The sequence below is a fragment of the Bos grunniens genome, chromosome 2 (assembly GCF_055505025.1).
Source record: "Bos grunniens cultivar Pamir isolate PY7600 chromosome 2, Bosgru_T2T1.0, whole genome shotgun sequence".
In the NCBI taxonomy this organism is placed as follows: domain Eukaryota; kingdom Metazoa; phylum Chordata; class Mammalia; order Artiodactyla; family Bovidae; genus Bos; species Bos grunniens.
Window position 1 is genome coordinate 39,195,612 of NC_141166.1, and position 23,166 is coordinate 39,218,777.

The following is a 23,166-nucleotide window of genomic DNA, read 5'->3' on the forward strand; positions in this document are numbered from 1 at the left end:
AGTCAGTGATGCCATCCAGCCATCTCATCCTCTGTCATCCCCTTCTCCTCCTGCCCCCAATCCCTCCCAGCATCAGAGTCTTTTCCAATGAGTCATACAACCCAACAATTTCATTCCAGGTGTCTATCCAATGGAATTAAAAACATATGCTCATCCAAAAATTTATATATGAATGTTCATCAAAGTATTATTCACCATAGACAAAAAGTTATAAACAACCCAGACATCCATCAGCTGATGCATGAGTAAATAAAATGTAGTATATCCAAATAACAGAATATTGTTGTATGGATACATTACAGCAATAAAGAAGAATAAACTATTGACATATGCAATGATCTAAAACACCACGCTAAAGCAAAGAAGTCAAATGCTTTTAAAAGACCACACATGGTATGATTCCACTTATATGGAGTATCCAGAATTGCAACCATATATAGACAAAAAGCATGTTAAGAGACCATCTAGATCAGGGTGTGGGAACGGGAGTGCCTGAAATGGACAGAGGGGATATTTGGGGGTTATAAAAGTGTTCTGAAATTGAAGTGTGTTGATAGTTGCAGAATTTTGGAAATTTGCTTAAAACCATTAAATTGTACACTTAAAAGGGTGAATTTTATGGTATATAAATTATACTTCAATAAAGCTATTTTAAACATACCACCTTTTAAAACACTATCCATTAGACTGTAACCTTATTTGAAAACAGGTATATACAAATGGTCTCCTCTCCTGCTAGGTGGAGTTTATAGATGGGCACAAAGGCAAACCTCATGAATCCAGGTTTCCTTAATTTCATCAGAGAGCAGGAAGAAGTGGACTAATGTTTGTTCCTAGAGAAGGCATTGGTAAGCAAATTCACTATGACACCAGCTAACAGAGGCAGCTTTGGAATGTTCACAAAGAATAGATTCCCAAATGCTCTATGCGTACTTTAGAGGCACCCATTCTTAATACAAGGATCTGCTAGTATGAAGTATTTTTATACATTAAAGCGGATCCTTTCACGTTCCTGCAACATAAGTTTTTGGTAGCATCATTCGACTTTTAAATACTTAAAATTCAATTCAGACATCTCATTAAATCATGTCTTACCACGCCTGCCTGAATGTGTTTAAATGAGCTATTTAAGAATATGGCCAGCTAGTTATAGACGTATTCACGTAATTATACTCTGACCCAGAATATGTATACATATATCATACATTTACACATTTTAAGAGATAGAGAGGCTATACGAGTAGCTGGAAATTCATATTTAGTTTTGAGGATCTGGAAATACATTTTTGTCCATCATATTGCAGTCATGTACCTGGAGTGCGATGGTCCTCTTTCCTGGGAAGTTTGGGAGGACAGACTTCCATCAAGGGAGTTTCCTCGGTGGCAGCCGGAAATAGTGGCCTTGGGTGAGATGGAATCTGACTGGAACGTTTCACAGACCACTTGGAGTCCCTTTTGGGGTTGGAAATAGTAGATTAGTGTTTTTTTTTTTTTTTTCCTTCAGGAATATCTTCCAGAATTATCATATTATTGTACATACATTGTTTTTTAAATTAAAAAAAATTTTGCAGCATAAATATGTCATAGACAAAGGGATTTTGCCTTCATCTAAGAAGGAACAGAAACAGGCTTCTAAAGAGCCCCTGTATCATGAGAAGCCTTTTAGCCTAAGTACTTTTCTGTCCTTTATATCATTTTGCCCTTGATTCTTTTCTCTTTTCACCTCCATATCCAGTGTCTGCAGAAGAAGAGCTACAAACCAATAATTCATCAAAGATATGTCAGTACTGAAGTGAATGGAATAGAGGCATGAGGCAGAAAACAAGGGTAAGTGAAAAACAGCTAATCAAATCAAAGCCAAAGCATGGACATGAAAGTGCAGGGCTCAGATTTTTTCATCATTCATCAGAGGGGAGATGGAAGACATTTCTCCCAAATGAATACAATAACCCTTATTTGTAAGCACAAATTCATTTCACTTTATTGACAGAGTAGCTTACTTTAATTACATTTATCTAATAAATATAATTCTGCCCAATGTGAGATATTTTCCCATCAGTATTACAGATAAATTTCTTTGCTAAAAGATAGACCCACAAAAACTGATCATAGTATTTTAACCCCTTACAACTTCCGTTGTATTTTCGTATGTAAAATAAGAAAGTATTGTTCAACCATGATGCATAGAGCGAATAGAATACAGCTAGAAATTTGATAAAATAAGTCTTCTGAATTTGATCAAAGAATCCTTTAGCAAGAACATACTATGTATGTTTCATGTTAGATGCTTTGGCGATAAAAATATATTAGATGAATCTGGCCTTGAAATCAAGAACTTACAGCTAAATTTTAAAACAGATAAAGATTATAGCATCATGTCCAATAGGAGTACAATGCAAGCCATAAATAGTAGACACATATCTTATTTTTAAAATAAAATGAAATAGACAAAATTAAAAATTTAACTCTATATTCTGTTTAATCCAAAATTTTAATTTCAACTTGTCATCAATATAAATATTACTAAGATATTTACATTTTCTTCAAAATATGGTGTACATTTTACACTTAACACCATTCGATCAATTCAAAATAGTCGTATTTCAAGTGCTCAGTAGCCAAATGGACCTGGTGGCTGTCATATTGGACAGTGAAGGTTAAAGCAACTAGATAAGAGTTCATGGGGAATCAAGGTCTAAATCGGTCCCTAAAGATACAATTTAGATAGGTAAAGGGAGGAAAGAGAGCAATCCAGTATAAGGGAACTGTCTGAGCAAAGCCTCAGAGGCTAACGTTGCAAGCCCTGCATCCTGGGAGCAGCGCTTTACTAACTAAAGGGATAATTGAGGTCACCTAAGAAGGATGATGCTAGGTGGTGGAAGGCACAGAGAACCAGGAGGAGGAGTTTGGTCTTGAGGTGAGGGGACCCACTAAAGGCACCTAAGGAGGAAAGGATGCAATAAAAGGACAGTGCCTCGTATATAATGAGCCTCTGTGGAATGATGAGCTAATAAATAAATGATGCATTAGGAAGAATAATCAGGCATTATGAACGATATTTATATGAAGCAGGAGAGGCTAGAAGTAGAAAATCCAATCAGGTCATTTCAGCTGCAATCTACATAGGAAGACCTAGATTTAGAAGACAGCAGTGCACATCTGAGCAACAGAATGAAAAGAAAACAATATAACTCAGCAAGAAATCAAATGGAGAGGATTAAAAAGACTGAAATGTTGAATTTATGTATTTCACTGTATCTAAGATGTCTTCAGTTATAAGACACCGTTATTTTATGTATGATCTAAAAAAATTCTGTTAAGTTCTTAGTAGTGAGGACTTTTTATTTTATAGTTATTAAAAAGGTCTACTTAGCCTTATTTATGCAGATCTTTTGATCATATATCCACCCCATGCATGTGCACACTCAGTTTTTGTGTGACTCTTTGCGATCCTACAGACTGTAATCCACCAGGCTCCTCTGTCCATGGAATTTTCCAGGCAAGAATACTGGAGTGGGTTACCATTTCCTTCTCCAGGGTATCTTCCCAACCCAGGGATCGAATCTACATCTCCTGTATATCCTGCATTGGCAGGTGGATTCTTTACCACTGAGCCTCTTGAGAAGTATAAATATATCCCATGTATATGTAAAAAGGAAAATATAAGTGAAATAAATTGGTGTAGGTATTCCTAAAATGTTTTAACATTTATAAATTTCAACTCAGAGCTGTTGACATATATTTTTCCTATAGAATAACTTATGCTCCATCAAGAGTGTTATTTCTTAAAAGTGTTCCACTATCCCCTCTGACATTCTCCTAAGCCACTGACCCTTATACTGCAAACTTAGATGCTGAAATGATCACATTTTGCTGCACAAGAATGACAATCACAACAAGATTTCTACCAGGCAGAGAGATGTAAGAGGCCAAAGATCATGAAAAATACACTATATTTCAAATGTGTTAAAAGTGAAAAAATTTACATCTGAGAATAGATGAAATATAGCATTTAAATCACTGGAGAAGGCAATGGCACCCCACTCCAGTACTCTTGCCTGGAAAATCCCATTGATGGAGGAGTCTGGTAGGCTGCAGTCTGTGGGGTCGCTAAGAGTCGGACACGACTGAGCGACTTCACTTTCACTTTCCACTTTCATGCACTGGAGAAGGAAATGGCAACCCACTCCAGTGTTCTTGCCTGGAGAATCCCAGGGACGGGGGAGCCCGGTGGGCTGCTGTCTCTGGGGTCGCACAGAGTCGGACACAACTGAAGTGACTTAGTAACAGGAGCAGCAGCAGCAGCAGACTTCTCCGTCCACGGGATTTTCCAGGCAAGAGTACTGGAGTGGGCTTCCATTGCCTTCTCCGGCAGCAGTAGCAGCAGCATATAAATCACAGTGTCTATACTTAGCAATTGCTCTGTAGGAGACATACTAAGATGTTAACATTTTCAGTTTTGAGGGTAAAAAGGATGATGATAATGCATAATAATAATAATCCTGGCAATAATGCATGAGTTGGAAAGAGGATTCAATTTTGATGGATAACCGTAAACTGTATTTTCCACATGTTGAACTGAAAGACAAAGCAGGTCATCTAACACATATTAAATTAATGATGGTATGCATTTCTATGTGACTTTGAACTACTCTGGCCTTCATTTCTTTCTTTTCTGAATCAAGTAGTGCATGGTGAATTTACTTTATACTGTTTAATTACACATCTTCTGTTTCATGTGGATTTGTCTTTAAACTTTAGTTTCCTTAGGGGTAGGACTGCGTCTTAAGCCTCCTCTCTACTTCCTCCTCCACACCTGCTGTAGTATTATTTTACTTATATTAGGGTTGCCTAGCAAATATTAGGAGATTCAGTAATTGAGAACAAGATACTTTAATGTGGAATGAATAATGATAACTAACATTTATTAAGTGTTACCTGCTAGCTACTGAGATAAAGCACGGGTCAAATCCTACCCTTCAAACCTCACCATGTTCAAGGAATATCTACCTTTCTTCTCATGGTTATAATATACTCACCTCTCGGTGTCTTGTGTCTTGATTTGGTGATTCACAGGTCTGACTTTGACTATTGATAGGAGAGCTTCTCTTAGCTGCAAATACGGATGAAATCCCATCACAAATTTTATAAGTTTATATAAGTTATGTAAGGTATTTTATTTCCTTTTTTCTTTTGTTTTTTACATATGGTAACATATATGTTTCAATGTGTGCATGCGTGTTCAGTTGTGTCCACCTCTTTTCAACCCCATGGACTGTAACCCACAAGGCTCCTCTGTCCATGGAACTCTCCAGGCAAGAATACTGGAGTGGGTTGCCATTTCTTCCTCCAGGGGATCTTCCTGACTCAGGGATCGAACCTGGGTCTCTTGCACTGCAGGCAGATTCTTTACCATCTGAGCCATCAGGGAAGTTCATCTTTTTTTTGAATCAAAAACCCATTTTAATAGATGGTTAAAACCTTGAAAGAAGACATTTAATAGCATGTATTGTAAGAGAAATCAAACAACCAATGAAAAAATCTTTGCATTTTTAGGTTATCAATATAGATTTCTTCATCTATTCAGTCCAACTCGATAGGTTAAGGTGCTAAAAAAATTAGCCATACTGAAAATTATAACAGTTAATATCTACATAGTACCTAACATGAGCTTCCCAGATAACTCAGTGGTAAAGAATCAGCCTGCCAATGCAGGATATGCAGGAGATGTGGGTTCAATCCCTGGGTGAGAAAATCCCCTGGAGTAGGAAATGGCAATCCACTCCAGTATTCTTGCCTGGGAAATCCCATGGACAGAGGATTCTATTGGGCTGCAGTCTATGTGGTCGCAAAGAGTCAGACAAGATCGAGTGACTGAGCACACACAGTACCTAATATCTGTCAAGTTCTAAGTGTTTTCACATGTATCAGCTCATTTGATACTTATAATAATCCCTATAATAGCTTATGGTATATTACCAGACCCATTTTACAGATGAAAATGATAAGGAACAAGGAATCTGGGGCTTCCCTGATAGCTCAGTTGGTAAAGAATCCGCCTGCAACACAGGAGACCTTGGTTCGATTCCTGGGTTGGAAAGATCTGCTGGAAAAGGGATAGGCTATCCATTCCAGTATTCTTGCCTGGAGAACTCCATGGACAGAGGAGCCTGGCAGGCTATAGTCCATGCGGTCGCAAAGAGTCAGACACAACTTAGCAACTAAAACTTTAAAGAAATGAAAGCACTTGGGGGAGGTTAGGTTATATACATGATAAAAGATCTGGGGTGAAGCATGAACTTTCCAGGCACTTTTCAAGCTATCATGTTGTACTCTTTCTACAGTTCGACAATAGGACTGTTTCATTAGACAATCCCAGTAGTGAAATGCTTTGACAGCAAACAACAACAAACCTCCACTAAAGCAAGATTGTTAAGGAGCTGCTACTCCATCCATCATAATTATGATTAAGATGTAATAATAATAATGGCTGCCACTTATTTATTTCCTATGTGCCTGGCATTCTTCTAAGCAATTTTACATATATCAGCTCATTTATTCTTCATCATAATCCTGTAAGTGCTTGTTACACTATATTTATATGGGAGTTATACCTATAACTCCCATGTTACAGATGAGGAAATGGAGGCACAGGAAGTTTGAATGACTTACCCAAAGTCATACTTTGCTAATACCACAGCATGTGCTCCTGGTTTAGAGTTTCTCATCATGTAAATGAACCCTACACCCAGGGGCCCCTAGATAACTCCCTGGAGGAATTTTCTTCCTCTTGGTTTCTTAAGAGTGAATCACCCATCACCTTCATTCCTACGTATGCTGAGACCATCACACTAGGTGTTTGAGTCACAAACCTGTAATGATGTTCCTGATGGGCTTCACCAGTGCTGTGAAGCCGGAGACTTCAGGCTGTCTGTGTTCCCACATGGGCTGCCATATGACAAGTCCACTGGCCAGTCGAAATGTGAGGTCAGATTCCTAGAAGAAGGGAAGGAAGATCTATGTCCAAGAACTGGCTGAAGGGAACAGTCAATGCAACAATTAACATCTTTCACCCAATAGTTTGTGCCACAAACTATTGTGTATAAGATAGGTTCAAGGGTGTATTGTGCAACATGGGGAATACTGCCAATATTTTGTAATAACTACAAACAGAAAGTAACTTTTTAAGCTTGTATTAAAAAAGAATATCATTCATAAGATTATTTTCAAAGTAGGCTGATCTTCAAGATCTTCCTTCCTCACTCAGATAAATCAATAGGCTTAAATTATCATCATAATGGGTTGTGCAATGGTAAAGAATCCGCCTGCCAAAGTAGGAGACACAGGAGAAATTCACGTTGATCTCTAGGTCGGGAAGTTACCCTAGAAGTGGAAATGGCAACCTTCTCCAGAATTCTGGCTTGGAAAATTCCATGGACAGAGGAGCCTGGTGAGCTACAGTCCATGGGGCCGCAGAGAGTTGGACACAACTGAGCACACACACACCATCATCATAATTACTACAAAAATCATGGTGATCTCCTTTAAGCAAAATTAGTAATTAATTAAAATGGAACTTTGGACAGAGCACAAAATACAAATTATTGTTTTCTACTAGCACTCATTGAGTCCTTTTCATTTCAAGGGCCTAGGCAGATCTCTTTACTTATGGCTATTTATATTGATATTATCCCTCTTAATGATTTAATTGTCCTCTTTCTCTCTCATGGGCTTCCCTGGTGGCTCAGACAAAATATCCTCAGATGCTGGCCATTTTGACTTTCTATTCTCCAGTCCATCTCTTGTTCTTGCATTTCATGGAATCAGTAACCTACAGTTAGACCCTTCTTAGTAGATTATTTTGTTTGTTGCCTTCTCAACAATCTAATTCCCTGAGGGCAGAGATGTAGCCAGCATTCTCCTCCTCCACAATCTCTGTCACCATCACAATACTAAATTCAGTGTTAGGCATTGGGTGCACAATAGGTGCTCAATAAATAGTTGCTGAATTGTACTGACTTTACAACCCATACTCATTTAATTTGCCTACCACTGAAAGTCTCTGCCAGGAAGCACATTCTCTGCTTCATCATTACACCACTTTGAGTGGCTGAGATGTTTAAAATGCAGTTGTGTAAGTACAAACATATAACACTCTGAGGTTACATTTTCAACAATGCAGCCTCTCAAATCAACATAGACATGAAAGCAGAGAGAATCTGACTGCAGATTAATGAGCACAACTGAGACCCAGAAATTCACTTAGGGTGGTGATTTGCAACCCTGGCTTGTATATAGTATAATCACCCAGGGAGCTTTTAAAACCTAGGAGGCTCAGGTCTCACTTCTTCCCCTAACCAGACCAATTAAGTTAGAATCACTGTGAGATTTGCTTAAGTTCCCCCTAGTGACTCTCATGTTAGCTACGGTTGAAAACCACTGATCTAGAAGAACGAGAGCTAGCAAAAAATTGAAAAAGTTAGGAAGAAAAGGATTCTGCAAATGGTGAATCAATGCAGCTCACTATCAAAGGAAGCCTCAACTGGAAAGACTAGCTGAAATCCCTGAATAAATCTCTGTGTTGGTATAGAGGGGTCTCTAAACTACAGACCAAGATCCTGGCACCACAGTGGTACTCATTATGGAGAAGCATCTAGTGGCCATATTGGAAAAGCATATAAAGCATTTGGTCAAATTCATTCAACTGTCATTCTACAAATGTTTACAGACCACCTACCGTGTACCTGGTCCTATTCGAGGTTCTGGAATACAACAGGGAACAAAGCATACAAAAAAAATTTCTGCTCCCCAGTGCAAAGGAGAAGTAAAGCAGAAGGAGAAAAATGGCAGGCAAGGTGTCAATGTTTTAGACAGAAAGGCCAGGGAAGGCCTTCTTGTGCAGGTGATTTTGGAGTAGGATCTGAATGAAATGAAGGAGCTGCCATGTAGCTATTTCCTGAAAATGCATTTTATAAAAAGGGATCAGCAGGTGTAAGGGTCCTAGGTATGTCTCATGTGTCAAGAAACAGCCAAGAGACCGTGAGCCTGGAGTCAAGTGAATGACAGAAGAGTAGAAAAAATAAGATCAGGGACATTATTGAGTTTCAAATAATATAGCCTGATGGGTCATAGCAAGTTCAGTTCAGTCACTCAGTCGTGTCCAACTCTTTATCACCCCACGCACTGTAGCACACCAGGTTTCCCTGTCCATCACCAACTCCCAGAGCTTGCTCAAACTCATGTCCATCGAGTCGGTGATGCCATCCAACCAACTCATCTTCTGTCATCCCCTTCTCCTGCCTTCAATCTTTCCCAGCATCAGGGTCTTTTCCAATGAGTCAGTTCTTTGCATTAGGTGGCCAAAGTATTGGAGTTTCAGTTTCAGCATCAGTCCTCCCAGTGAATATTCAGGACTAATTTCCTTTAGGACTGACTGGTTTAGTAAGCACGTCAGCAATTACTGAGTAACATGAGAAGCCACTGCAGGGATTTTGAGTAGTAGAATGACATGACTTGATATATGTTTTGATAGGATCACCCAGGCTATTGAGAATAGTTTGAGAAAGGGCAAGGGTGGAGACAGAGAATTTAGGAAGCTATTATTATCATGTAGGTGAAAGATCATTAGACTAAGGGGTTAGTAGAGGATAAAATTAGTAGAGGGCAGATGCTGACTGACTAGAGGTGGCTGCTGCTGCTACTGCTAAGTCGCTTCAGTCATGTCTGACTCTGTGCGACCCCAGAGACGGCAGCCCACCAGGCTCCCCCGTCCCTGGGATTCTCCAAGCAAGAACACTGGAGTGGGTTGCCATTTCCTTCTCCAATGCATGAAAGTGAAATGTGAAAGTGAAGCCGCTCAGTCGTGTCCGACTCTTAGATACCCCATGTACTGCAGCCTACCAGGCTCCTCCGTCCATGGGGTTTTCCAGGCAAGAGTACTGGAGTGGGGTGCCATTGCCTTCTCCAGACTAGAGGTGGAGTGTAGGAGAAAAAGATGTCAAAGATCTTGGGCCTTGTCACTGATAAGGATGGGCAAGATGAAGAAGAAACAAGTCTGGGGATATCAGGAGTCTAGTTTTAGACATGTTAAGGTTGAGAGGTCTATTAGACTTTCAACTAGACTTATTGAGTAAACAACTAGATGGACAGGTCTAAAGTTAAAGGGAAAGAATCCCTCTTCCTTTGAAATAATCATGGGGAAGACTGCTTGGTATTATGTAAGGTATTAGATCCAGCAAGCAAGGAATTAACAGTGTGCAGAGTATATCAGATTTATCTCCAGAAATGTAGAATGCTCAATTCATCAGGTTTTGATAATTTCTTAGTTTCAGAGATGGGTTCTCTTCCATGTTTCTTCTAAGTAATCTTGGCACAAAACTCCAATGGACATGGCAACAGGAAGTGAGTTCTCTTAAACTGACATCCTGGCTTTTAACATCTGCTCTCTTAATGTGACAATTACCACTCAGTGACAGTCACTGTCATTATTTTGTTTTTTGTTTGATATACTTCCAGCTAGGCTGTATATTTCTTGAAGATAAATTGAGATCTCCTTCCGTGTATTTTTCCTTGAATATCAATACATAATTTTTGATTAACTGAACATATATTAGACTCTCCAAATAATACCAGCTCAGTCTGATCATTCTTTAGACCCAAATACCTGCAGAAGCTATGGCCAACTCTTATGTAGATATGTTCCTTTGTACATTCTTTTAAGCTGGAGGAACGCATAAACTCTGAAAGCTAACTCCACCTCTAGAGTCCCCTTCAATGGCTCACTCAGTGTGATATATGCACACATGAACAGAAGCTCTGTAGTTGGAGAAGGTGCTCTTTATCATTCAAATAGCTATGGGGTGAATGGTCTGGAAAGGTTCTAAGAAAAACCAGAAGGTGTAAGCATTCAAAAAATCAACATTTCCACATTACAGTTTCTTTTCTAGCTTGCAATGAAAATCTGTTTCCGTGATGACATGAAGCAATTCTAAATGTGTTTTCTAGTAGCTTAGAGACATCTGCTTAAACAACTATTATTTTGAATTCTGTTTTAAAGTTGTTTACTTTAGACATATGAATTTTATAAAAATCTCCTTGAGGGCTTGTATTTTGTTTAATTCCCTGCAGTTTCTCCAGCACTTTGAATAGTGCCTAGCATTCAGTAGGCATCCAATAAATATTTATTGAAGGAATAAGTGAATATAATCAAATCAAGAAAATACTGACAGCTCATTTAAAGGGATTCCTTAGTTGTAACACATGTCATCATTTAAATTTGGCCTAAAATTATAATACTTGACAGAATATTTGAATATTAATTTTCTTATATAATATTTGAGCTAGTTTTAAGTTAAAAGTATAACAATCCATTGAATTATACACTGTCCTACAAAAGAATGAGTCATTTAGATGTATTTGTTAATTAGTAAACTAGTTCATTCAACAAATATTTATTAAATATCTACAAAGCACAAACATTAATGTTAACTACCCCAGATACAATGATAATTTCTATTCTCAAACCATTTGGAATCTAGTGGGAGAGATGGACACACAAAGAGATAAGAATAACAAATAAACTAAAAATAACAATAAAAATACATTTAAAATATTATACAGATAGAGAAGAGGGGAGCCTAGATCTTGAATGAAATCATAAAGAATGAGTAGGAATTTTCTAGGCAGAAATGTAGGTTATGAGGGCATTCCAGGTAACATGACCAGCATGAAAACAGGTTTGGAATAAACCACGTTATATTCTCAGGGAGACTTCAAGCATTTGGAGCTCATAGGCAGGAGAGGTAGCCAAAAAAAAACACAAAACATGGAGGCCCCAGTTATCACACCAAGAATCTAGAGTTTCACCCTCTGTATAGCGATAAATTAACAAATTACTTTAAGCATATTGGTGATACAGTCAGATCTGCATTTAGAGAGATCACTTTGGTGTTAAGGTTGGATTTTAGAAGACAAGCCAGGAGACTGTAAATTCAATTAGACAATGGCCCAAGTAACAGGTCCAAGGAAGAGATGATGAAAGTTTGGGTTATGGAGTGAATAAGGATAAAAAAAAAGTTAGAAATACTTAGGAGACAAAATGTGTAGAACTCTGTGATTAGCAGAATGTGTAGGTAAAGATGAAGGAGTAATCAAAGGAAGCTCCTAGGTTTTGAGTTTATGTGAATGGGTCCATCATCTGAAATACAGAAAATCAGGACAAGAGCTCATTCCAGGGGAAATCTGAAATGTCTATAGATATCTATTTGGAGAAACTAGTTGAAAAGTTGGTCTAGAGGCCAGGAGAGAAGACTAGTTTAGAGATACAAAATTAGATCTCAGCCTATCAGGACACAAATGGTAAATAAATGAAGCAGGAGAAGAGGTCTTCCAAAGAAAAGATACAGTGGGAAGTGCAAAGGGTCTAGGTTGCATCTCTGGGGAATCCCAATGTTAAGGGAGCAGGCAAAGAAGATGAGCTCCCAAAGGAGACAGAGCAGAAAGAGCCAGAGATGCAATGAAAACTGGCAGAGTTTGGTGTCACCAGAGGAATGGAAAACTTCAAGAAAAATGAAGGTAAGTTCAAATGCAGCTGAGATTTAATGAATTGGAGACAGCAAAGTAAAGATTAGGTTCAATAGCCCAAGCTTGTTGATGACCTTGGTTAGAAGAGTTCTAGCACAGAAACCAAGAAACAGTATAGCTCTGTAGAAAGTCGGATGGAATTGGATTTGAATCCCACCTTGCCTACTTAATGAGCTTGATTATTACCTCTGGACTTCAGTTTCCTCTTTGGTAAAATCTACCTTCCTGTGGGTGTTTGTAAAAATTAGAAATGATAGGTGAGAACTGTTACATACTAGAGGAAAGCAGAAGCAAGTGGAAGGGGCTGGGAAGGTGAGAAGTGGAAGCACAGGCTCATGCCTAGACTGGATTTCAGCCCTTCGTTACTCCCGCAACACCATGTCCTATAAGAGCTTCAACCTACAACACTGTCTATGTGAACATGGGGTGGGGACTTGAGGGAAACAAGAAACGGACTGACAAGTGGGGCATCACGTGGAGCTTGATGGCACAATGTGTAGACATACGAGTCTAGACGGCTGTTGGTTTCTGCCCCAGGAGCATGCAGATCTCTGGGGCTGGAAAGAAAAGGTGGCTTTTAGTCTTGATCTTGGGCTGGAGTTCTGAGGATCAAATGCAATGGAAGAATAAGGGGGCCATTAATGGTGCTGATGAGGAGCAGTTGACACAGCTAGAGCACGGATATGGAAGGAAGATAGGGCCTGATAACTAGCAGGCAAATGAAAATTCTAGGTCAGTGGATCTCAATCCAGGGCAATTCTCCCCCTCCCTACTCCTTAGGGATATCTGGCAATGTCTCGAGTCATTTGTGTTTGCAACAAACCAGAGGGAGGAGGTGTTACTGGCATCTAGTGGGTAGAAGCCAGAGATGTTATTAAATACCCTACAAAGCACAGGACAAAGAATTATCTGGCCCCAAATGCCAATGGTGCCACAACTGAGAAACCCCGATCAAGGGATTGTACATTCCCCGCTGAAAAAAGCAAACCCTTCACTCAGATTAAAAAAAAAAACAACCTTTATAGGGAAATCTATTGACTCATTAATATTTGTATTCCCTATGGCATCTAGAAAAACGTTTCTCTCATAGCAATAATAAAATGATAGAACAATAATGCTAGTAATAATAGCCAGCAATAATCGTAGAATACAATACTATGTATTAATCACAGTGCCATGTTTTATAGGGATTGTTTTACTTCCTTATAAATATTACAATCCAAGGCCAGAAGTAAACCTGGGGACCTTGAGCCAGCTTTTCTCAACTATCTGTGTAGTCTCCCCTGAAAGAAGATCTGGCTCCTCTTCTACTCATAATTCATAATGCTGATAGCTATAAAATGTCAAAGCTAAATACTACCATTTATTAACGCCTTTTTGTGCATCAGGTGAGCACTTTAATTTGTTTAATCCTCACAATACTCCGTAAAATTATTCTCATGTTCAATTTATACTTGAGAAAACTGAGGCTTAATGAAGTTAAATCGTTCAATGTCCTTTCTACATAGAATACAAAGCAGCAAGCACTGGATTCTAACTCAGGACTGTTTCCAAACCTTACACTCTGCATGTTTCCAAATAAAATTACAGTCATTCTGGACACTTAAACATTTTTTAATCTAGATAATATTTCTTTACAAATAGATATGTTATGGGCTATTTTTTTAAGGAGTTTTCTTTCTTGCCCTTTCCATTTAAGGGACTATGTGCTTACATATATTTGCTACTTTTAGCACCTGAATCAGCTTCTGATAGTAACTTGGGTTTATTCAGTGACAATCATTAAATATTTATTGATTGTCTCATATATGCAGACACTATTCTAGACACATCAGATACCACTGTGACCTGGACAGGCAGTGTCCCTTTGTTCAAGAACCTCGGGTTTGGTGGGGGTGATGGGTAACAAACATGTAAAGAAACATAAAAAATAAATTCAGGAACTGATAAGTGCAAAGAAGGAAACAATGAAAAAAGTAGACCATATACTAGTGGCACTAAAGTAGCCAGGGAAGTACTTCTGGGTTGGTAACAACTACATGGTGAGTAAACCGCTGAGAAGAACATGACCACGTGAAAATCTGGGGTGGAAGGTGGGAGTAAATGATTCAAATAGAAGGAAAAAACCAGCACCAAGATCTGAAACCGAAAACAATCTTCTTGGGTTTGAAGGTGAGCCTTTGGTGAGCCTGCAAGTTTGGGAACAAGAGAGAGGCCAGTGAGATTGAGGGAGATGAAGCCAAGCAGAATTCATGTCCTGCAGGTCTCATTGGCCAGGGGGACACTCTCAGTTAATGTTTCCATTAAGCATAACCTTTATCAAAGACTTTTAAAAATAGAAAGTGTAATGTTTTTAAAGCAGAAATTTAATTAAATCACATTTAACTTTTTTTTTTGATAATTTTGATAGACAACGTGGCCAGTGGATGTGAAGCACTTTAGGAGTCCACAGGTAATTTCAGTTCTAGTCCTACCAGAAATGGGACAGAATCAATCAAAAGTGAATTTTACCTGAATATAAAATGGATGAAAAGACTCTCTAGTCCATCCGCCCTCATAATGGCTCTTAATGGTCTTACAACCACCTTCATATATATATGTGCTTAGTTGCTTAGTCATGTTCGACTCTTTGCGATCCCATGGACTGTAGCCTACCAGGATCCTCTTTCCATGGGGATTCTCCAGGCAAGAATACTAGAGTGGGTTGCCATTTCCTCCTTCATCACATATATATAATATATTGCAAAAATGAAACATTCATTAGGATCCTAATATTCTGTTATAGAATATTTGAGCATATTGATTCCTTCTATCTTTTATCAGAGCGCTTAGATGGAATGTTGCAATTTATTCATTCTCAGAAGTAACAATAGTTCTTGATTTCTTTCCATCTACTTGATTTTTTTCCCATGTACTTTCATGTACTGTGTCTTCACATATATTCACCCTGTGTTTAAATATCCAAAATTTTATGCAATGGAGGATCCAAGAGGTTAAGTAGGATCACCTAGATCACACAGCTAGAAAGTGGTAGCAGAGTGACTTAAGATAATATTGTCTCTTTCAGATCCAAGGGGTACCTGTATATAACTGTATTTTAATACAATTGGTTTCCATGAAATAAGTTTTCTATTTTACGCATTGAAAAATATTTTGAAAAGGAATTCATACATGGTACACCAAACTGTCAAAGAGACTGCAGCACATAAAAAGTAAAAGCTTCTGCTCGAGACCCTGCATTATGTTCTGGAAATACAAAAGAGATAGTGACTAGGTCTCCATGGGGAAGGTCAGAGGAAAAGCTTCATGGAAATGATGACACTGAAGTTTGAAGAGCCATGGAGCAAAAGGAGGGCAGAGCTAACAGCAAGTGCATATTCGGGGAATGGTTCACGTGGCTCCCAGAACTATCATGGGGTGGGCAGTAGGGATTGGCAGTGGTCAACGGAGGGGACTTCAGCTCCAGATCATGGTTGACCTTATATGTCATATTTAATACGTTGGGCATTATCATGGGGCAGATGGAGAACTATCAAGGATTTTTAAGTAGGAGAATCATGGTTTTGAGATAATGATTAATATCTTAGTATAGAAACAAAGCTCTCTTCCTATAAGCTCATACAAAGACATGGGCGCACAAATACGGAAATATCATCTGAAGCCCACCCTCACCTGACCTCTAGTCCCTCTTCAGCCTAATCAGCTTTCTGCTTACCTTGATCCTGTGTACCAGAGGAGCAAACAGAAACACAAAGAGCTCCACAGTAGCCATGGAGTTCTGGAAAATCTTCCTTCGGTTATTTTCTTCCTCATCATGGGCGGTGCTTTGGCAAGGTTGCCCTGGAGAACCCTGGTTTTCAACCTGGTGGACGAAAGCACTGCTGCTGCCAGCCCAGCTGGAACCTCGGTCTGTGCCCCCAAAACGCTCGCTGTTGCAGTCCTGTGGGGCCTCCAGGAGCATCCAGTGCAGGGTATGGAGGAGCTTTGTCTCAGCAACACCCAGTTTATCCTGGTGTCCTGCATTGCACAACCACACAGTCAGGTTAAGGCAGACTCTGTGACCAGGACAATGATGTCAGCCTTGCATCTGGGAAGAACATCCTTGTGTTAAGGTTCTGTGGCTTGATTTCCTGGGAGACACTAGCATTTCTCTGCACCACTTACAGCCATTGTTAGAACGGTCCATTCTTGTTTTGGGACTTTCTAACTGGCTGCAATCTTTGCAGAACAATATGTTGCCACAGGGAAGGAAACTGCATACATCACATCTCTTCAGCCAGATACCCACATATATTTCCAAATAAAGAGCACAATGGTTAAGAATATTGGTTCTGAAGATAGCTACTCCATTTTGCATGCATGTGTGCTCATTACTCCCAATCTAGGGATCAAACCCATGTCTTCTGAGTCTCCTGCATTGCAGGTAGAGTCTTTATCCACTGAGCCACCTGGGAAGACCTGGTGTGATTAGGAAAGGCCCCTCTATAAAGGTAACACTTGAGTAAAGATCCACATAAGGGGAAGGAACCGGATGAAGAAGAGCTTGGGCTAGATGGCTAGGACATAATGCTATGTGGGAAAAGCAATCTGCAAAATAATATAAGCAAGAAAAATAACACATATGTGCAGGCATGCACACATACACACAGTACTACAAAGCTGGGAAAAGAGCTGGAGGGGGGCATGCCAAATGCAGGAAGGTGGTTGCTTTAGACACTGGGAGGACTAAAGGACAACTCTGCTTAGAACTCATCTTGAATAGGTGAGAGTCCTTAGTTTCTCTACAACATTCTAATGTTCAAAAGGAAGACATATTCACAGTTTACTTGTAAAATGAAAAAGTTTAAAAAGGAGAGCTAGTTCCTTCATTGGCAAAATGGAGATAACAGTAATATGAAACTAAGGGAGATTTTGTGAGAATTAATTGAGAATGTGTGCCAAGTGCCTGGGAAAGTACTAATACAGGTTGCTATTGTGGGTGTTATTATGAGTGTTACCATGAATGAGGACAGTGGTGTGTTATGAAGAAGAAATGCAGGTGCACCAACCTAGCTTGTTTCTGTTTGACAGCAGGGTCGCAGTGCAGTGGAGGACATGAGGCAAAGCAGCTTGTACCAGTTCCCATCTGGAAATGCTCTGGATGGCTTCAGAGAGGGCTGGAGAGAGGCCATGCAGCTTGTTTTCTACTAACACTCGTTCAAAGGACTATAGACACCAAAAAAAAAAAAAAATTAAAATAAGAAATTAAATATTCTGATGGGTGGAAAAATAGACAAGGTATTGTATATCCTAAAAAGTTGCACACCACTAGTCGAAATTCTTCACAGAACACTCACATTGCATTTCATTGTACATGTTGACATGAAATGAATCAATGATAATTTCCTATTATCTACCCATCTTCAAACAGGCTTCCCAGTTGGCCTGCATGCTAAGTCGCTTCAGTAATGTCCAACTTTTTGCGATCCTATGGACTATAGCCCACCAGGCTCCTCAGTCCATGGGATTCTCCAGGCAAGAATACAGGAGTGGGTTGCTACTTCCTACTCCAGGGAATCTTCCCAATCCAGGGATGGAAGCTGCTTCTCTTATATCTCCTGCACTGGTAAGCAGACTCTTTTACCACTAGCGCCACCTGGCCCCAAGTAGCGCTAGTGGTAAAGAACTCGCCTGCCAATGCAGGAGTCAAGAGATAGAGGTTTGATCCCTGGATCGATAATATCCCCTGGAGAAGAAAATGAAAACCCACTTCTATATTCTTGCCTGGAAAAATCCCATGGACAGAGGAGACTGGCGGGCTCCATGGGGTTGCAAAGAATTGGACATGACTGAGAACACCCATTTTTAAGTTTTTGATCCAAAGTATACTGCTTGAATTATTAAATGATTTTTATTTCCACCAAAATAAGCTCCCATCAAAAAGAATAGAAAACATTTAAGTATATGAAGTATTTAGAAGTAGTATTTTATAAAATGCTGTTGGATCATCTAAAGGAGCTATCCCTGCTGCAGACCAAGGTGAGATATCTTTTTTAAAAGTATCTGGAGGGACAGAATTTTTGTGAATGTGCAACAAATGTTAAATAAGATAGACCTCTTAGAAGAGATCTGATTTTGGGGTCCCTGAATTATTCCATGTGCCTAGCAATGCCTAGCAATAATTATTGGAATTATTAGGATATATAAGAAAAATATGACTTAATGCAGAGATTCTCCAAAGAAAGCTATTTACATTTGACTCAAGAAAAAAAATAAATTCACTTTCATAATGAAAGGCATGCTAGGGTTTGGTAAGGAGTTCGATCAGAGATGTAGTCTCTGGGGTTTTCTTAAAGAAACTAGATAAAGGCAGATCCAAACACTTTAAAACTCCTCAGCCCTTGGTTCCTAACTATTCATTAAGTAAAGGGTGTATATGTTAGACATTGAAAGATTATAAAGAATTTATACAGTCTGGATGAATGCACTTTTAGAGGATAAGTTATATACCTTATAACCTCAAGAAGCCTTAAATACTTACTGTCATTTTCTTCTTAAATGTTACTAATATAACTTTTTGTCATTTTAAACCAGGGAAATTGTTTTCTATACTTATATCACTATCTATCTGCAGCTATGAATGTGACTCAGTTACTTGATATTATGTGACTACATTAAAATGTCAGACATATCTTTGCCAAGAAGAGAGAAAAGCCAGGGTTATTTTAAGCTAGTATAACTGTAAGCTTGGTTTGAGAAAGACTCAGAGATTTCAAGTGTCAAATTACTTTAACCTGAGCTTAGTAGAATAAATTCCATTAAAAAGTTAGATATAAAAAATACATGTGACAATTTGAAGAGCAGGAAATGCAACAAAATAAATTCCTATTTGAGTGTGTTTTGTGCATATATGTGCGTGTAAGTGGGGTATTTAATTTTCCAGTTGGCTTCTGTAATAGTTTGTGGCCCTAACACATTTCAGAGCTCCTTACTAGAAGGTCATCTGTTCTCTGTCTGGTCATTTGCAAATATCATGGCAATATCCAAATGAGTAGGTTTCTACTTTTAGGCTATAATATATACAATGTGGGGCTTCCCTGGTAGCCCAGATGGTAAAGAATCTGCCTGGAATGCAGGAGACCTCGGTTCAGTTCCCGGAGAAAGGATAGGCTGCTGCTGCTGCTGCTAAGTCGCTTCAGTCGTGTACGACTCTGTGCGACCCTATGGACTGCAGCCTACCAGGCTTCTCCGTCCATGGGATTCTCCAGGCAAGAACACTGGAGTGGGTTGCCATTTCCTTCTCCGATGCATGAAAGTGGAAAGTGAAAGTGAAGTCACTCAGTCATGTCTGACTCTTAGCGACCCCATGGACTGCAGCCGACCAGGCTCCCCCATCCATGGGATTTTCTGGGCAACAGTACTGGAGCGGGGTGCCATTGCCTTCTCCCAAGGATGGGCTACCCATTCCATTATTCTTCCCTGTAGGATTCCATGGACAGAGGAACCTGGCAGGCTACAGTACATGGAGTTGCAAAGAGTCAGACATGACTGAGTGACTTTCACTTTCATATACAATGTAATGACCTTTATGTGAGCTCCAATTTTTAATAAAGTCTGTAAAAAACCCATTTTAATTTTGCTTCACAGTTTTTCATCTTGTCTTCAGTTTGTAAAAAGACAGTTTTTAAGTCATGAGATTCCCTTAGAATCTCAGGACAAGTGCACTCTATTTTGCATAAATATTAATAGCATTATTATAATTATTTCATATCATCCACTTTGGAGTTGCAGAAAAAATGGAAGACATAAAAGTTCAATATTGCATATTACATTGAGTAGTTCATAGGCTTGCATTTTATGAGCTTCCACTACATAAAATAATGTCTTGTTGATTTGATAACATTTCTCAATTTTGTTGATTAAGGATTTGACTGTTATACTTGCCCTCTGTCTCCTGATTCTCTGTTATTTCCCCACTCTCTCTTCTGCTCTACTCCTCCCCACTTAGGGCCTTCAGACTCACTTTCCCTCTGCTCTTCTCTCAGCTATTCCTCAGTACCTTCCTTCAAATCTTTGTCCAAGGGTCACATAAGGAGGCAAACCTTATCTATCCACTGTTTCTAACATGAAAACTTCACCCTAGTGCTCTATAATTTCCTTTTTTGCTTAAATTTTCTCCATAGTATATATCACCATTTGGCTGGCTATCTATTTTATTTATTTATGAGGGTCCCATCCCCCTCCCAGTAGAATACAAACCCTTTATTTGTTTTGATTATTGCTCCATCTCATCATCTAGAACTGTGTCTGGCACATAGTAGGTACTCAGTAATGTTCGCTGAGTGAATTAACATGTATAGTCAGTACATTTAACATCATTCTTTCAAATTACCACATGATATATGGAAATACTCATTAAATGATGAATATCACATACCACACAAGAGGCTTCATACTGCTTTCCCAGTTTAGGCCTCAAAAATGCACTGAAAAATTAAGAGAGATAATTGTTATAAACACATGCAAGATTATTATTAGAGCATCCTTATGACATTTTCAATGGATAAGACATGCAAAAGTCAAATTTCATGCCTCCCTATGCCTTGTTAATGAGCAGGTGTTAAACAGCTGACATTTGCTTTTTTATGTGCAATTACATATATGAAAAAGGTGTGAATTTATACATTTTCTGTATCAACTCTTTTTCTGAAGACTTTTTATCTAATTGGATTCTAAATTGCCAGTGGTCAGAAGTATTGCATTACTCATGTGTACAGTCTTACTCAAAACTGAAAAATGAACCCAGCTTGTGGGTTATGATTTTCAGAATCTAATTTCTTATCTGATAAATCTCTAACAATAATAATAATGGAAACCTTGTTTCCCGTTTATTGGAATAGGCTTCAGGGTTGTTTTTTGTTTTGTTTTGTTTTTTCTGGAAAAAGCAAATTCTTATAAAAAATGAGTCTTCTCAGAGGCTTTAACCAGGAAGATTACACTGGCTGGATCCGAGCAAAAATGGTTAACAAGTGGGCATAGCAGATAGTCGACAAACAGGAGCTGGAAAAACAACAGGTCAACGGGCTGGAATTACAGCAGGAGACGGAGGGTAAATTGGACACAGGAGCACAACCAGTCATAATTATCTCCCCTAATTCCCCGCCCCCTCCTCCTAGGCTCTCTGCCCTCTCACCCCCTAAATAACGTATATTGCCAATCTGCTTGTCGTCAAACTTCACTGAAATATTTTTTTAAATGCGTGTTTTTAAGCGGGTTTGGAGAGCTTGCTTTCCAGCCTCAGAGAGGGAGCTGCAAGCTGTGGCGCGGCCTCAGCAGCAGCGATCACAACCCAGGCGGCCCCAGGAGCGCCCCCAGCCCTGGGCGCCCGCGGTGCGCCCTCTGCGCCCCTCACCTGGTTTGCCGCCACAGGAAGGTCTGGATGGGCAAGGGGATACCACGGCCGCTGTCTTGCTCCTGGCCCTCGGAGCTCTTCCTCTTCACCATGATGGTGGCTCCTGGGAGTCCTACTGCAGGACTCAGCGCTGGCTCCTCGCTAGCCGCTGCCCCCGCCTCTTCCTCCCTCTGCTCTCCCCAACTCTCATCCCCTCCTTCCCCTAGGCAGAGCAGACTCTCTCCGCCCTGATCCCCCGTCCCTCTCCCCTTCCCCCGCCCCTCCTCGAGCGTGGAACATGGCTGCAGGAGGAGGGGAGGGCTGGAGGAGCCGCGGAGCGAGGAGGGGGGCGCTCGGAGGAGCAGTCCGCCTCGCCGCCCCCGCGCCCGCTCCTTGCTTTCAGCACCTCCCACTGTGGACAGCGGCCCGCGCCGGACGCACGGGCGGGAGACCAGCGCAGGGGTCAGGTTGAGCAGACTTGGGATGGCCAAAAGGGTCCAAACTCCGCATCGCACGCAGGTCCCCTACGTAGCCTCTTTAGCCCCCAGATTTAGGCTTCCTCCCTTCGGAACTGCACCCTAGGAGTGTCCCCTGTCCTGCTTCCCAACCTTGGCATCTGAAGAACTGTCAAGGTCTAGGGAGGAGGAGCTTTGGAAACCGCAGAGCAGTCACTAAGCCTGGCATCATTCGCACCTCTAGCAAGGAGGTCAGGAGTCCACCCTTGGGGTTTAGCAGAAGGAGCACATGAAAATTATTAGAAGCGTAAACCCGAAAGGAAGCAAGCTTGGCAAGGCAGAGAAAGCTTAAAAGTTCTCTGATAGGAGAATTTATTGTAAAATGGTAACCACAAGAAAGTAACCATGCTTGTTTTGCCAAAACAGAAATATTGCCAAACCAGCAAGTTATGGGTATCAATTATTACAACTAGAGAAAGAACATTTGAATCATGCTGTTAGAAAATGTGGTTTATTGTTTATAGTCCCTTAGTGAACTTGGGTGTCTCTATCTCATTGATAACTGCCATTTTACTTAAGTTGTCATAGTCAAAGCCCTATACAACAGTTTATAAGTGGATTGTTAGATGTTTTATCTGGTAGTAAAACAAGTAGGGATGGGGTCAAGTGAAGCAGTTTGAGTGAAAAATTCATTGCTATGGATTCAAATATTTGCAAGTGAACAGAGCCGCACATCATTTTGAACAAAGATATTGGTGT

General features: G+C 39.9%; 1 protein-coding gene across 23 annotated transcripts in view; it reads right to left on the minus strand.

Annotated features, from left to right (window-relative positions):
- Positions 1-22,428, minus strand: part of UNC80 (unc-80 subunit of NALCN channel complex) — a 230,089-nt gene extending 207,661 nt beyond the window's left edge. For 22 of the 23 annotated variants that reach the window (XM_086342463.1, XM_086342385.1, XM_086342377.1 and 19 more), the window contains exons 1-7: positions 21,974-22,277; positions 20,999-21,047; positions 17,631-17,787; positions 16,298-16,599; positions 6,873-6,996; positions 5,040-5,113; positions 1,313-1,452 (exon numbers count right to left, since the gene is read on the minus strand). In XM_086342463.1, coding sequence (XP_086198589.1) covers positions 1,313-1,452; positions 5,040-5,113; positions 6,873-6,996; positions 16,298-16,599; positions 17,631-17,787; positions 20,999-21,047; positions 21,974-22,065 — 938 coding nt within the window. In that variant the 5' untranslated portion in view covers positions 22,066-22,277. Of the gene's footprint in view, positions 1-1,312; positions 1,453-5,039; positions 5,114-6,872; positions 6,997-16,297; positions 16,600-17,630; positions 17,788-20,998; positions 21,048-21,973 lie in introns of all 23 variants that reach the window. The other variant, XM_086342424.1, reaches the window with a different exon arrangement.
- Between the last annotated feature and the right edge of the window lie 738 nt (positions 22,429-23,166).